General features: G+C 37.6%; 1 protein-coding gene across 1 annotated transcript; it reads right to left on the bottom strand.

Moving 5' to 3' along the window:
- Nucleotides 1-2359: 2359 nt before the first annotated feature.
- Nucleotides 2360-14776, bottom strand: LOC145479220 (cryptochrome-1-like). The gene is made up of 8 exons (XM_081457519.1): nucleotides 14144-14776; nucleotides 10188-10461; nucleotides 8752-8892; nucleotides 7045-7212; nucleotides 6658-6798; nucleotides 6131-6282; nucleotides 3983-4185; nucleotides 2360-2806 (listed from the first exon to the last, which is right to left on the bottom strand). The coding sequence occupies exons 1-8, from the start codon at nucleotides 14620-14622 to the stop codon at nucleotides 2712-2714; spliced, it is 1653 nt and encodes a 550-aa protein (XP_081313645.1). The 5' UTR covers nucleotides 14623-14776; the 3' UTR covers nucleotides 2360-2711.
- Between the last annotated feature and the right edge of the window lie 52 nt (nucleotides 14777-14828).

The raw sequence follows: 14828 nt of genomic DNA on the forward strand, positions 1-14828 counted from the left end.
ATTATGAGTTTGGCTCAAAGGTAAATTAAAGCATGTACTTGCACTCATCAGGTATTGAGGATGAGGATGGTGTTTCTACCCCTTCCTGCACCAATTCAAATTACTTTATCTCCTGTGGGGATCTTCTGATGGGGTTTCTGGAAGACCCAAATAGCGAATAGCAAATAGTGCCGAATAGTGAATAGTATGAATAGTGGCGGATAGTCGCAAATAGTGGCAAATAGGGGGGGGGGGGGGGTGAGGGAAATAGTGACCAATGACAAAATTTGGTACCCAGCCAGTACCTCGCAGTCAACCTCGCAGTGTAGATGCTCATCAGGACAAGGTGTTTCTAAACGTAATTTCTGTTTTCGCCGCTGTTAAAGCGTAAATACGTCTTTATTAGGTTATCCTTGTGTTTTCTTAATGTCGGCAATGGACAGCCCTGACCTGAGTCCTGAGAAGATAAGGTAATAAATTTACTGAAATTCTGTCGCTTAATATTTGGATAATTAATGCAAGATTCTTCTTAAAATCTCCAGAAAATCTCTTCAGCATCTAAAAATCTAGCTAGCCCTAGTCGAATCTTGCTCCATGTGATCAATTTCAAAAAATCCAGATCAGTGCTGGACTAAAGCGGTGACTATCAACGACTATTTGTCACTATTTGCAACTGTTCGCCACTATTCAGGTTTTCCAGACACCCGCGTGGATGTGTATTGATTGTAACATAGCTTACTTTGATTCCAGAGGCAGCCACTACACCACAGACCTGGGTTGTTTTGAAAGGCCAATGATATCCAATGGATAAATCACTATCCAGCAGACTGATAGGGAGGTTTGTTTTGTCAACACTTATCCACAAATATTGATTTATCCAGTGGATAGCAGTATTCCAACCTTTGGACAACTGGGGCCTGTGGGGATTTTTTTAAGGCTTCTATAGCCTGTGGGAATCGAGTTACATTATGTCATAAAAATTGTCTCAAATAATGACCAACAGGGTAATTAATTTTTTACTAATGGCATTGTAAATGACAGTGTCAGCTATCATTCTTTAATCACCTGCTTCTTCGTAAGTGGGAAAAAGAGGTCTAGAGGGTGCACTGTGCTTGTATTGCTTCTGAGGCCAATACTTTTCATGCCAGAAAATGTTTGATAATCAGCTGATCGAGCGAGAAAGCCCTTAATTACAAAGCATCCTTACAACAAGATGAGATAAAGTGAATCAGAGATACATACAGTTAACCTAGAACTTTGTCTATTCAACCCAACAAAAAACTTACAAAACCTTTATAGTATCCTTACAGTGTCTATTAAAAGCTGGTTAAAATTATAATTTCCACCTTTACTGACATTTAGCTGGACATAGTTTTCCAGTGTGAACAAATTAAAGCAATTATCTAAAAAGAAAAAAAAAATATTAGAGTCAGTCTCCCCTTCAAGGATCAAGCATCACCTAATGCGCTTAGATATTAGGCCTGATCTCAGTCACAAGATTGACACTGCCCTACATCAAGTAAAGTTAACAAGATCTCAAACCCAAAGAAATCCAAGCGTTCAATCATAAATACCGGTAACCATGTGTAGTATTCGTTTTTGTGTGATGTGAGGGATAGAGTCTATGTTGAAGGCCCAACACAGGTCTGCCGGGATGCAGGATTAAAAGTGAACATGAAGGTGGGATATGGGATGACAAGGCTTTTAATAGCAGGATGCAGAATAAAATTAGTTTGGCAGGAATGGGATTTGCTCATGTTGACAGATCGGATTCCAAATAGTTGTAAAATTGACAGCAGTATGTACATGTCACATGTTCCAGATTGTGGAAACAATAGTGGTGGGATGTGGGATTTTAAACACCTATGTTGACCCTGATCTATGTTGTCTACACAGATGGACATCTTCACCAATGTTTAGTCATACGTAAGAACTTGGCCATTGGTAAACATTATTTGGAAGCCTGTGGAAATATTTCATCATAGGTTTCTATAGTTGAAGAAAACAGCAACAACAAAAACAAAAAGAAAAGAAAAAAAGAGAAAGAGAGAAATATTACAAAACCAAAAAAACTTAAATTTGTGGATACACAGCACAGTCCCCAAGACTGTTGAACTGCTTGCCTCAAATTCAACAGGATATATGTAACTTTCCATTTTGAAATGGAGTTTTGGACAGAGAGAAGGGGCAGATACTTGCAGGCATAAGTGTGGTGTTAAATTGTGTGTGTGTGTTTTTTTTCCTGGGAAAATCCCAAGAGTTTATGGGTTAATAATGTACTGTAAGACTGTTGACTGAATTAGCTGCCACCAAGTCACTAAACAATTTCTTCACTTAAGGGGCTCTCACTTATGGGCAAAAATGAGTCAATTTGACACACTATGATCACACATTTATTCCAAAGCATTACAAGATATTATGTATGTTACAAATGACAAAACTCTGTTGAAATCTTACAAAAAAAAATTGTGTGATCTGACCGCATGATTCTCTACGAACAGAATTATTTAGTTTTCCAAGATGCACTGATCTATCTTTTGGACATGTCCTTTAAAACAGTGAGGAATATTAAAAAAAAACTGAACATTAGTTGGACACCGTTACTGTCACTAACATATAATGGGACTTGATCTTCACAAGATTCATGTGAAATATTAATTAATAACTGTATTCAAATGTAGATTTATACAAATAAAGGCCGGTATGGTGTCTCCATCGAAAGTTCTTACAGATCATTCATTTTCTTTGTCTTCCAAGAGGAACATTTGCTCTTTCAACTTTTCCTGTCGATCTGGTACATTATCTTGTTTCTCAGAAGATACAGCAACTGTCAAAAGGAAAGATGATAAAGCTGTGGTTTTTACTTTTGCAAGTTTAGCATTGAGGAGTCCAATGGCCTGCTGGTTACAACAAGTGGTCCCAAGAAAGGTTCAAGCACTGAACGGCAAACTATGTCACTGTGTTGTATTGCTGGGATCAAACAGTACGTTTTTTTAATTTTGTTAATGCTTCATGACTATATTTATCTGCCTCATGTAATAAGATCAATGCCCAAGTTGAGTCACCCTGTTGAATACCCTGGCTATCTCGAAACTTCACTTTTACACTACCCAGCACTCTCTGCCTAATATAATTAAATATAGCACCAATCTGTTAGGAGAACTAACATACTGGTAAAGGTGGGGGTGGGACACCTGTGATGGACTTGCACCCAATCTGGGGGGGGGGGGGGGAGTAGTATAGATAGATAAACCACTTAACCCTATAGAAACTGGGACACGCACTTCATGGTTATTATCTTTCTTCTGAAGGTTACTTCCCATCTTTGCAGGTGTCCACCAGGAAAAATTTGCATGCATGCTCATTTCAATAAAACCCTAACAAACTACTATATCAGGAAATGTAATGTAGTTAATGAAAAATTATATAATTTACTGAGTGGATTTTTCTTTTAGGATTGTCAGGAGCCGGTAAGGCATGAAACTACCAAGGGTAATCTTCTCTTAAATTTATCAGGTATTGGTCATGCCACAGTGAGCAAAATGGCTGCATGCTTTTTTGATTCACAAGGCATCAAAATTCACCTGACAGTTTCGTCCACTTACAAGATTATGGCACCTTCCTGGTGTATTAATTTTATTTGAAAATTGCATTTTTCTAATATAAGTAACTCAGCTACTTTTTCAGATTTTTAAGACTATTTCTTTTATTAACATTAGATAAAATGACTGACTTCAATTTTGCGAAACAAACAAGAGAAAAAGGGTTTTTTTCCTTGCCCTTGAAGGTTGGAAGTGACCTTACCAGCCACAGATGCAGTGGCATGATAATTTATTATCGTACTAGACTCTGGGGATGATAACTGCTTGCCAGGGGATATCCCCAGATATCCTGACCTCCAGTTTTTACTGCATCATGTGACGTGTTTAAGTCAAGAGCATGCAAGAAGAACTTTATAGAAGTGGGTAAACTAAAACAATGAGAAAAGTAACAGATGTCTTACATGAATCTTTGTAACAGAGGAGTGCCTTAAAGATGTTTCTCAACTTTTCCAGATTAGCACGACTGACTTTGTTGTGATCGACAATAGGTGCAGGATAATCTTGTCCTATGATACATCTTGCTGCTTTCTGTACACTCTCTGGTGCCGTCCAGGGAGCATGGATGTATTTTGCAGGAAATCCTTTCAGGACTGGCAAGTATTTCCTGAAAACAATTCACAAAATAGTGCCTTTTAGAACAGATTTTTTAAGGTGGCCTGCGATGCCCAAGTCTACCATGGGTTCCATCTTTGATTATTTCAATCCTGCTTTACATCCTGATGATGCAGATTGATGATGAAAGTTAAGTAAACTAGTTAGTGTTCAAAATAGTTCTTCAAGTGTGATTGTCTGGATGAGACCCAGACAAACACACCAATACCCAGTACAAAATAGTCTGGAAATTTAGAGTAAAACACACTACACAGAAGAAACGCTGAGGTTAAAAGCAATTACTGTATACACCACAAACATGTATAAATGGAATAAATCAAATGCAAAATAATGATATTGTAATTTGTCAAGAAGTCAATGTACTCTGTTTTGACAATTTGAGGCTAATATCCTTCAATAACTCAATAACAGCTTTTCTTTTCAATATATGTTTGTCTAAAGAACAAAACAGACATTGTCTTTATAATTTGGTTTTAATAAATAATAGAAACTTCTGCCAATTGGATTCACAGTCAAAGCCACCTTAAATTATTTATGAAAAAGTAACATATATGTGAATTTTTCATAAATAATTCATGGTAGCTTTTCTCCACATGGACATAATTTTGAAAACTTATTAGTATGTCTGCTTTTATTTTAGAGAAAAATACATCAAAAAGAACAACTGTAATTGAGTAGTTTTAAAATTATTAGTCAAGAGTCAAAAAGGAACAAAAACTGAATACCTTTGACCTCTTTTGGACACTGCAACTAATTTGGTAATTTGAAGGAAATGTTGATTGTTCATAGGTTAAACTTAGGAAAGTGAGTATGCATCAGCTTAAACTGATGGAATGTTAAAGACAGGAAGACCTGTGCAGATTAGTATCATGGGCCAGTTGCTGTGATACATATTGGCAAAAGGTTATTGTTAGTATGTAGTGGTCAACCTGTATTTTATGACAATAAATAGTCAGTGGAATTTGCTATGTTAGTGACACAATTTTTCCAAATTTTGGTACAACTTAAACTATGTCGCATGTTTACAAATTAAAGAGCACATAAGGATATTTAGAACTCAGACAAAACCCTTTTGCTGAGGGTAAATACAAGTTGCCATATGAATTAGAGTTCCCGAGTTTTAAAATAACCCACAACCTAAAACCACAAATAATTATTTGCAATAAACGAAAAACAGATAATCTGTTCTCTGAACAAAAACTGAATTGAGCAGCTGATTACATTCTTCGCAACACAAGGCAATCAGAAAGGCAGACATACCTGTGGAATCCATTTCAAAAAATGACAACTTGTGAAAAATGCAAAAATCTGATCTGAAGGGTGATTCGTTCAAAACTGGACTGCCACCGTGGCAATCCTGCAAACTTTGGCGAAGTTAGCTTACACAAAGGTCTAATGATAATTTTAATTATTATTATATGCTAAAGTTTTACTACATAATGTAAAAATATCATTGTAAAAAAGTAATTATGACACACTACAAGACCATACCAAGATGTAATAGTAAATAATAGATAACATAGTTTAAATAATTCGCTTTAAGTGTAGACCCTTTCCTGCTTTCTCTGTAATGTTAACAAGTACAGATTAATCTGACAGTCATCTTTCTCTGACATTGTCGAATGGGATATAGGGGAACAGAAACCACATACAGTCTTTTCTGAAATACTACACTATTTATGGTAAATAATTCTTGTAGCGAGTTCTTGAATCAATTCTCTACAACTGGGAGATGTCACGTATCACTAATTAGCAGCATAGATTTAAAACGTAAGGAGAAAATTCTTAATAGTGTGGTGGACAAGTTTCTTGTTTCCCTGAAAAGTTAGGGTTTGGAACAAGGTCACAAGTTGCTGATGATGCTAAAGAGGGCCAAAATATCAGATTTACAATTTACAAACTTTTAAAATACTCCTATCATATCTATGTGTACTAGCCTGACATAATCGCCATTTGGATCCAGTTTCCTTCCAAACCCCACTGGACATAGGCAGTTAAAGAACTGCTGAAAAAAGGCACTGTACGAGAGCCACATCCAGTTACCAGCATTCAGACTCCACTCGGCATCAAGAAGCCACCGATCAAAAACCTGTAATCACAAAACTCAGCTTGAACACAAAGGCAAATATGATATTAATAAAAACATTCATACCCTCCCAACAGAAGTTTTTTGGGGGGTTCAGTCATGCATCCCCAGACTCTCCACAGATTCCAGTTTAATTATCACCAAACTCTTCGCTTTTCAGATCCTTGCCTCATCCGAATGGACTCTTTCTTTCTACCAATGTCACAGTTTTTCCAAATTTCTCATTTAAACAAAACGTAAGCCTCACTACTTGATTTTTCATAAGAATCTGTTGCAAGCTTATGAAATTATGGTCTGCCAACTTGCCAATTTTTATAAGGAAATGTAAAGCCCCACTTGCTGACACAATATACCATATAAACATAATTTGTAACTTACCTTCATGCCCTCTTCCCAGCTTATCCAAAGGTCTCCTCTTGTAAGGAAGCACCCAACTGCATGTCGTGCTAAGTGATGGATCCATCCCTCTTGCCGCAGCTGTACCATTATAGCATCGATCCATGGAAAGCCTGTCTTTCCCTGTACAGAAATATTCAGGAAATAAGAGCGTGTTTAGCAGTTTTACACTCCTGGGCACAAGGCTTATAAATCATTATTACAAAAATCAAATCTAATAGGTTTATCTATTGGAATGTGTTATTAATAAATTATACACTGTTTTAGAGGATGTTATGACTAACAGCCAAAAACACTGCCTCTTGACTAGCCAGACAGTGCGTCCTCATCAAGACTGCAAAAACAATTCAAATTTGATGGGATTCATACCTCTTCCCATTTCTGTAATCTCTCAGGGCTTTTTCTCCATGGTATTTGTAGACACATAGGGTTTGTAGCCATTCTGTCAAAGTGTGGATTGTTGGCAGCCACAGTGAAAAAAAATTCTCGCCACAAAAGCTGGCCATACAATGAGATGGGAGGTTCGCCAAGTTTGACCTGGAAATTAGTGTGAAATCATGTTTGGTTCTTTAATAAACCTGTAAGTTCTGACTAGCCAACAGATACAAACCCTTATATTAATAGCTAATTTCAGGTGTAAATAGACTAGGAAAAGCTGTTTTATAATCTGATACAAGAAGTTCATTAAGTTGAATCTCTCAAATACAGACACCAAAGGGACAGAAAAGAGTTTGTATTAGGGAGGTGCCTGTATTGGAGAGGTCACTATAATGACATCACTTTTAAGACTCCAATAACAGTTTAGCGTGTTTAGTAACTAAAATCAGGCTCAAAAGTGAGTGTCTTGTGAATTTGTGAATCTAATATATAAATTGATTAACTTTATTATACTTCTCAGTTACATGCTGTACACAAATTTGCATTTGTAAATGTAAATTTGAAAACTAACATTTTGAGATGTTCTGGTACTGGTATCACTGAATGATAAAGTGTCAATGTTAGCGTAACTGCCGAAAGGAAATGGTACGTACTGCAAATTATTGACACCTAGTCCCCGGAGTGTCCATAAAATATAAAGAGGTTAAATTTTACGAATTTGCTCCCTTAAGGACCGAGATTTAGTGTCCGTTGTCTGTTCTAGAGAGGGTCCAAATATAGACGGCTTTTTTAGAGGAAATGGGTGAGAATTTTGTCAGTATATAAGCAACTGTCTGTATTAGAGAGGTGTCCTTATTAGAGGGGTGTCCATATGGAGAGGTTCGACTGTACTTATCTATTGCAGGGTTCTCTTTCAAATACATTTTCCTGTTATTAACTTTGACCAGGATATCGATGAAGAACATGTATACAGAGGAACCCAGTTACTTTGGAAACCAGTCAGCATGCACACAAAAATGTCTCTATTGCCCGGGTGTCAATATTAAATGGGTACTCAAAATAGACATTACAGGTACATGTTTTTATATATGGAAACAAAGTCTAAAGCATATAATTTAAAAGCAACAGTTATCAAAACAACAACAAAGGCTACAGGTAACCACTGTAATTGCATGTCTAAAATACCAAGGAAGTCAAACTGTCGTGTGAGCACAGTTAAAGCAAAGACAACTTAGTATCAAACATGCAATGCTGTCAATATACTTAAGTATTGTATATTTTGTAGTAAAATCATGTGAGCTAAAATTAATTAGCTTTAGCAAGTTTCATTTGTCATTTTCTAACCAGATACAATCAATATATCATGACAAACAGAAATATGGAGGATTAAGATAGTGCACGATTGTAGATAGCTGGTGTCTGTGAAGTAAGGTTTTAACTTTGTATTCATAAGATCAGAGAGTGTCACTTGGGTCATATTAAAGTGTTTGCTGTCCATATCAACCGGTGTCTGTATTAACAGGTGTCTTTACATGAGAAAATATGAGAATTTTGTTGAGACAAACAAAACTGTCCATAATTAAATAATATCAAGTGGGTGACCATAAGTAATTTGCTAATTAAGCTGGCGACTTCATAATATAAGGGGGCTTATAAGCTCATGGGTTTTCAATGACTGCACGCATGATTTAAGTTTACCTTTCTGTAAAGTTCTGTAAGTCTGTGGTAGAACAACCTTGGTGACAGGCATCCGAATCTCAGGTAAGGACTTACTCCTGTTGGACTAGGGAACAAGCTGTTTGGAGTGACTTTTGGTTTTTCAAAACTTGCTATCCAAGCCTTCAAAAGGGAGAAAAAATATATAGTAAACCATGTTGCCCCTGTATGTCAATGAGGAGGTAAACAGTTCAAAACTCCAGCAAAACAGTCAGCAGCAACCTTAGACAATTAGGACCACAATGATTACTTATTAGTATATTTTAATATTAATTTATTTAACTCAATTATACCTGCATGTCGCTCAATGATTGACCTACCCACACTAACACTGGCAGCAGCTTGAGCTACCCTACAGTACCCATTTTACTAATAAGACACCTTGTCTTGTCTATTTACTCTTGATAACATGACATATGACAATTGGAGTGCAAAGCATGCAGGGCATCAGAGAGTTCATCCACTTCTTGTTACTGCCAATGTAGTAATCTCCTTGGGCTGCTTTGTGCAGGGGGCAAGGTCTCTTCAAAATGGACCTCTGCACTGGTGTTGCTGGTTGTACCTCTTGACCCTCATGAGTACCCAGAGGGGCAGGTGACACTTGGTACTTTAATTGTCAGACAGATTTGGAGAGCTAGGTGGTTTGGGTCTTGGAGGCAGCACTGTTTCAAACCTACAGCTGCACATTGTTTCAAAAGTGCACCTAAGGTGTCATCCGTTTAATTTCTTCTGCATAATCATCCATTCAGTTTGCACTTAGGAAGCTCTGATGTCACCTTTCACTTTCACTCTGACTAACTCCTGTCCAATCCTACTTCTTTGTGTCTGTTGTGTCTAGATCCGAATTAGGTCTCCAGGATAAAACTATTCTGCTCATTAACACCTTTGTTATGCTACATTACCTGCTTTGACTTTGTAAGTCTCAAGTTTAGGCTCAACATCCTTTGCCTGTGAACAGGCTCCCGGCAGTGGCCAAAAAATAATTGGCGAGCAGTGTGAGATGATGAGCGTAAAAAAAAAAGAATTCCACAAGCGAAGCGAGGGGGTCAGGTCAGTGGAGCCTGTAGACATCCTATTGATGCTGCCATTTCCATGATACCAGAATCTGGTATCATCATCTGATTGGTTAAATTGCTGATTGCTGACAGCTTTGAGATAAATATTTGACAGATCTTCACAATGGACACCTTCCACTCCACTAGGCCATGCAAGCTATGATTGCAAATTTGCTCAAATTTCTGGTTTAATAAGTTATTGGTCCCAGACTTCCCCTTCTCCTTTGACACAAATTATATTACCTAGGCTGAAATCATTCTGACCCAAAGAACAAATTGACCTAAAACATATCCACCAATCTATAAACTCATCTACCCCCACAACCAAAAGAAATAAAATTTGCTATTGTATAATTTATTAACCTTTCTCTCTAAGTGTCTGTCAAGTCTCACAAGAGCTTCCTTTTCTCCTCCATGCCAGACTTCTACGGGAATATTCTTTATATCCAGGCCTAATTCCTCCAAAGATGGCACCCCAAACTTTTCCTCATGGTCTTCAGCAACAGGCATACTGCAGCCTGTTAATAACTGCACATCAAGCGTTGGGACAGGATGCTCTGGGGGACCCAAGGAACGTATAATAGCCAGAAATTTCTTGTATGTAAGGGGTGGTGTTCCTCCATTGTTCTTAATGATACTTAGAGATAAAGAAAATTTACACAGATTATGCAATAGAGCTAATAAATAATTGGGTGCAATGCTATCAATTCACTGCTACTAAGCTATTGGATTATGAACTCGAGATTTCTATTGTGCGCATAGAAATCGAGAGCGAGTGATCTAATTGTTCTAGTATAAATCTACTAGTCATTCCAAACTTTATCTAAATCCTCTCCACAGACACTTTGAAAACGCTAAGCAGCAGCCATCATTTTGTTAGCAAGCGCACACTGCCATGCTACTCACTATCACAAAATAGATAGTGAGTAGCATAGCCAATTAGAGACTGGCATTCGTGATAGAACACTAGTAGATTTATACTAAATGATAATATAAACCATGTTAATACAGTAGAACCTGATTGTCACCAATTCTTGCAAGTGACCACCTGATGAACAAACACTTTAGTTCCAAGAAACCATAATTTTACTTGTCAAAAATACTATAGATGAAATTGTGTAGGCAACTGCTTTAACATTAAGGGCTGATGGTTGAAAAGTTCCATTGTTTTTAATTTCTGAAGAACTGATAGCTTGGTGAAAAAATTGAGACTATAAGACGCACATAACTGCTAAAAAAAACCAGACTGCTATACCCATTAAATTCTTCAAAAATTTTGTCGAGAATGAAGGACTATTCACCACCCCTTCTTATGAAAGGTAAGGTTCAACTGAATATGGAACACACTGTTATCATGCAGTTGCAACAAGGGATAGTTCCAAGTACATATACAGAGATGTTATTATGTAATTGTTCTGAAATAAAGGTGCAGTAAAAGTGGGTCCAGACTACATTTCATAGATAATAAAACAAATGTGATCCAAGTTATTATTACCAGTTGCATTCAAGAGGTTCAGAAAGACAGCTATTTTTGCATAGAACAAAAAGATAAATTGAAGTTCACTAAAATATCTTGGGCAGGGGTCTTCCACATGCACATCAGGCTAAACAGGCTTGTCAGAAAAAAATTGCATTAATATGTAAAGGAAGCCAATCTGGGTGTGGATCAAGCTTTATCTGACCCCTAAAAAATATCACCTAAAATGGACATGACCATGCTTTTTTATCACATTATTTCTTCTGATCTATGAACATGGAAGTTCCCCACTGAAGTGAATGGTACTTCATAAAACAAGAGTGTCACTGAATTTCAGCCAAATTTCATAACTATCACCATGCAGGCCAAGCCATTCACACTAATGTTTCTGAATCAAAATGCATAGGTCCAGAAAATATCTATACCCCCCCCAATGGAAGGTTGCTGAAAATTCTGAGTGGGGGGGGGGGGTTTCAGAGGCTAAAATTTCCAAGGGTAGGGGGGCCCAAGTCTAGCTTTTTTCCAGAGGGTGGCAAACAGTTCGTAACAAACAAAATAATACTCAGGTTAATTGCTTTCAAAATCAAAAAATGAATAGAAAATAAATAAATCACTTCTCCATTCACTTGAGCATCATCATCATCATCACAACATGGTGTTTTGACACCATATAGTGCAAGTTTACTTGGGCTAAAATGTTATAATCTTATTACTCTTCCTCAGTCATGACCTGATCACTTCGCTAAATGCTTGATTCCAAACATTTGACTGAACTTAGACCTTATAATCCATCAAATATTTACGGTCACTCGCGATTGATCTAAACACGTCACGTGACCCAATATTCCCCAAACTACGTAATATCCAAGAATATTCCCCAATTTTCAAAACTGCGCACATTGCAAAAAAGATTTGAAGAATAATAAACACAAGAGCCTCCATTTGGGTTGAAAATATGCTCAGATATTTGTCCTTGGACATTATCATTATTATTATTATTATTATTATTATTATTATCTGTTCCTCAAAGCTTACCTCGAGTGGAAAATTGTGCACTTGATCTCGGAACAGATAATGTCCGCGGACAAATATCCTAGCCTATTTTTGACCCAAATGGAGGCTATTGTTTATACATCAGTGTCTCATGAAAAATGTCAACAGAGAGTAAGGGGCTGCCCCTGGGTCCCTCCTCTAAATTTCTACAACTCACTACAACCCCCCCCCCCCCACCCCACCTTTCCCAACCTCCCCTACCACAGGATTCACCACAGCAAATTTTATCCTGGGCTCCTAAAAAATGGCTTGGGCTCCCAACTTTTGAAGTTAGGAACCCAAATCCCCCCATCTATCGACACTATTGAGGCTGATTTGTGTAAATTTAAACTTGCCGATTTAATTTTTTTATATTTTCGAGTGGCAATTCCTGGTTTCCTTAGTCTAGATAAAATCTTCAACCAACTAGTCAGTTTTGGGAAAAATGATACCCTATTCTAGACCCAAACGCTCTGATTTATATACCCTATCCTAGAGTTAACTGCTTGAAAACCATACCCTTCACAGCAGCACATACCTATATAGCCCATTTATGGCAGTACCCCCCCCCCCCTCCCTGAGCAGAAAGGCTTGAGAAATGTTGCAAATCTGCTGCATATCAGCTGTACAGCTATTTTGAAGTGCTTCTGTGGTGCTGCACAGCGCTGCCCATTTTGTACGGGCTATTCTGTGATAGTGAGCGTAGCAGAGTGCCCTTGTTAACAACATGACGGCTGCTTCTTGGCTTTTTCGAAGTGTCTGTGAAGACGATTTAGATAAAGTTTTGAACAACTTCGCTCTCAATTTCTATGCATGATAGTTGACTCGGGCACAGCCCTTGTCAACCATCACACATTTTAGTTCACCACTAAATTTTCTCTCATTCTTATTGGTTTAAATTGATCACGTGGTGCGACAGTGTTCGTCCACGGAGAGACACTATCAACCCATAGTGCCCGTCCGCGGAAAATAGTATACTAATGGAAATGCTGCAATCTGTTTGGCTGAGCTACTCGTATACTATCAGCCATTAGAGTGCAGTGGCTGTCAGTCATCCACGAAATGCCATGTTTTTATCGTTTTTTTTTTTAAGTTTTGGAAAAAAGTTTAGATGTAGATGGATAATTAAATTCCTGAGAAGACTAAAAGAAGGACATTGACAGTTTCTTGACTTTAAAAACTTGAAATTATTGAAAAAACGGGTGCACGTGAGTAAACAACTGCAAATTTACCAAAGACAGTTCAATGTGTGATTTTGTTAAAGCGTAAAGTTCAATAAAATTAATAGAAACCGTTATTTGCGTTTATTTTAGTTAGAATTCTACTAAAACAATTAGATTATTCGCTCTCGATTTCGATGAGGTGATAATCTAATTGTTAAATAGATCTCGGCTCATAATCTAACCAATTACTGTTTAATAAAAACACAGAAATATGGCATGAGCTGCTGATGTAAGCTTATAAGATGGTGCAAGTCTGTGATTTTCCTGTCACTTTCTTGCACCGTTGTCTAAGAGGAATAAAAGTCCAAACATTTTCTCCGTGTTTAAACAGAGTTATAGAAACACTGCTGCAAGTTTGAGAGAGCTCGAAAAAGCTGTGGTAAAGCACTTATGACTGCAGCTCCTTCGAAGTCTCACAGCATTTTTCGTGTTCAGCCAAACTTCCTCTTTTGTTTCTGTAACTCGATAGTAAGGCGGAAAACGCTTTCTGTTTCTCAAATAAGCTTATACCATGGTTTTAGGTTCATTGTTTGTTATAAATCATTATCATTGTTATCAATATGCATAATTGTTTATTTTCGACTTACAGTTGAGGATCATACAAGGTGTGTGCACGATATACGGCGACATCTACTCCTGATTCTTGAGCGAGCAACCGTATTGCTGCATCTCTTTCCCTTCCAAACGGTTCGGAATCCTCCTCGAATGTTAGAAGAGAAATTTTCCATTCACGAAACAACCGAGGAAAAACATCAGTCGGTTGCCCTCTCACTACAAATAGGCGTGAATTCAGTTTGCGGAGACTGTCGTCAACGTCTTCGAGCGACTGTAATAAGAATCTCCATAGGTTTACACCAATTCCATTTTGGCTGTCAACTTTCGTGTCCAGCACGTAAATAACCCTCACGGTATCACTTCCTTTGACTGCCTCTAAAAGCGAAGGGTTGTCGTGCAAACGCAAGTCCTTCCTGACCCAATGAATAGCGTGTTTATCCTTTTTCGCTGAACCTTTCTCTGCACTAACTACAGGATTGTCCTTTCTGTAAATTGTAGCATTAGACGACATTATGTCTGGCTTTTACTTCTTCAAAGTGTTTTGTATTTGGCCTCGTGGAACATTCGCAAGTAATGTGGTTTTCTGACTTTTCTCCCATGTTGTCTTGAACGCGAAAAGATGAGTCAGCCCATACTTGCGAAAATAGATAGACGCAATTATTTCATTACCGTTCGCGAATATGATATTCTTTTTTGACTCGCAAAATTTCGTGGTGC

This window comes from Orbicella franksi, chromosome 2, assembly GCF_964199315.1.
Source record: "Orbicella franksi chromosome 2, jaOrbFran1.1, whole genome shotgun sequence".
Classification (NCBI taxonomy): Eukaryota; Metazoa; Cnidaria; class Anthozoa; order Scleractinia; family Merulinidae; genus Orbicella; species Orbicella franksi.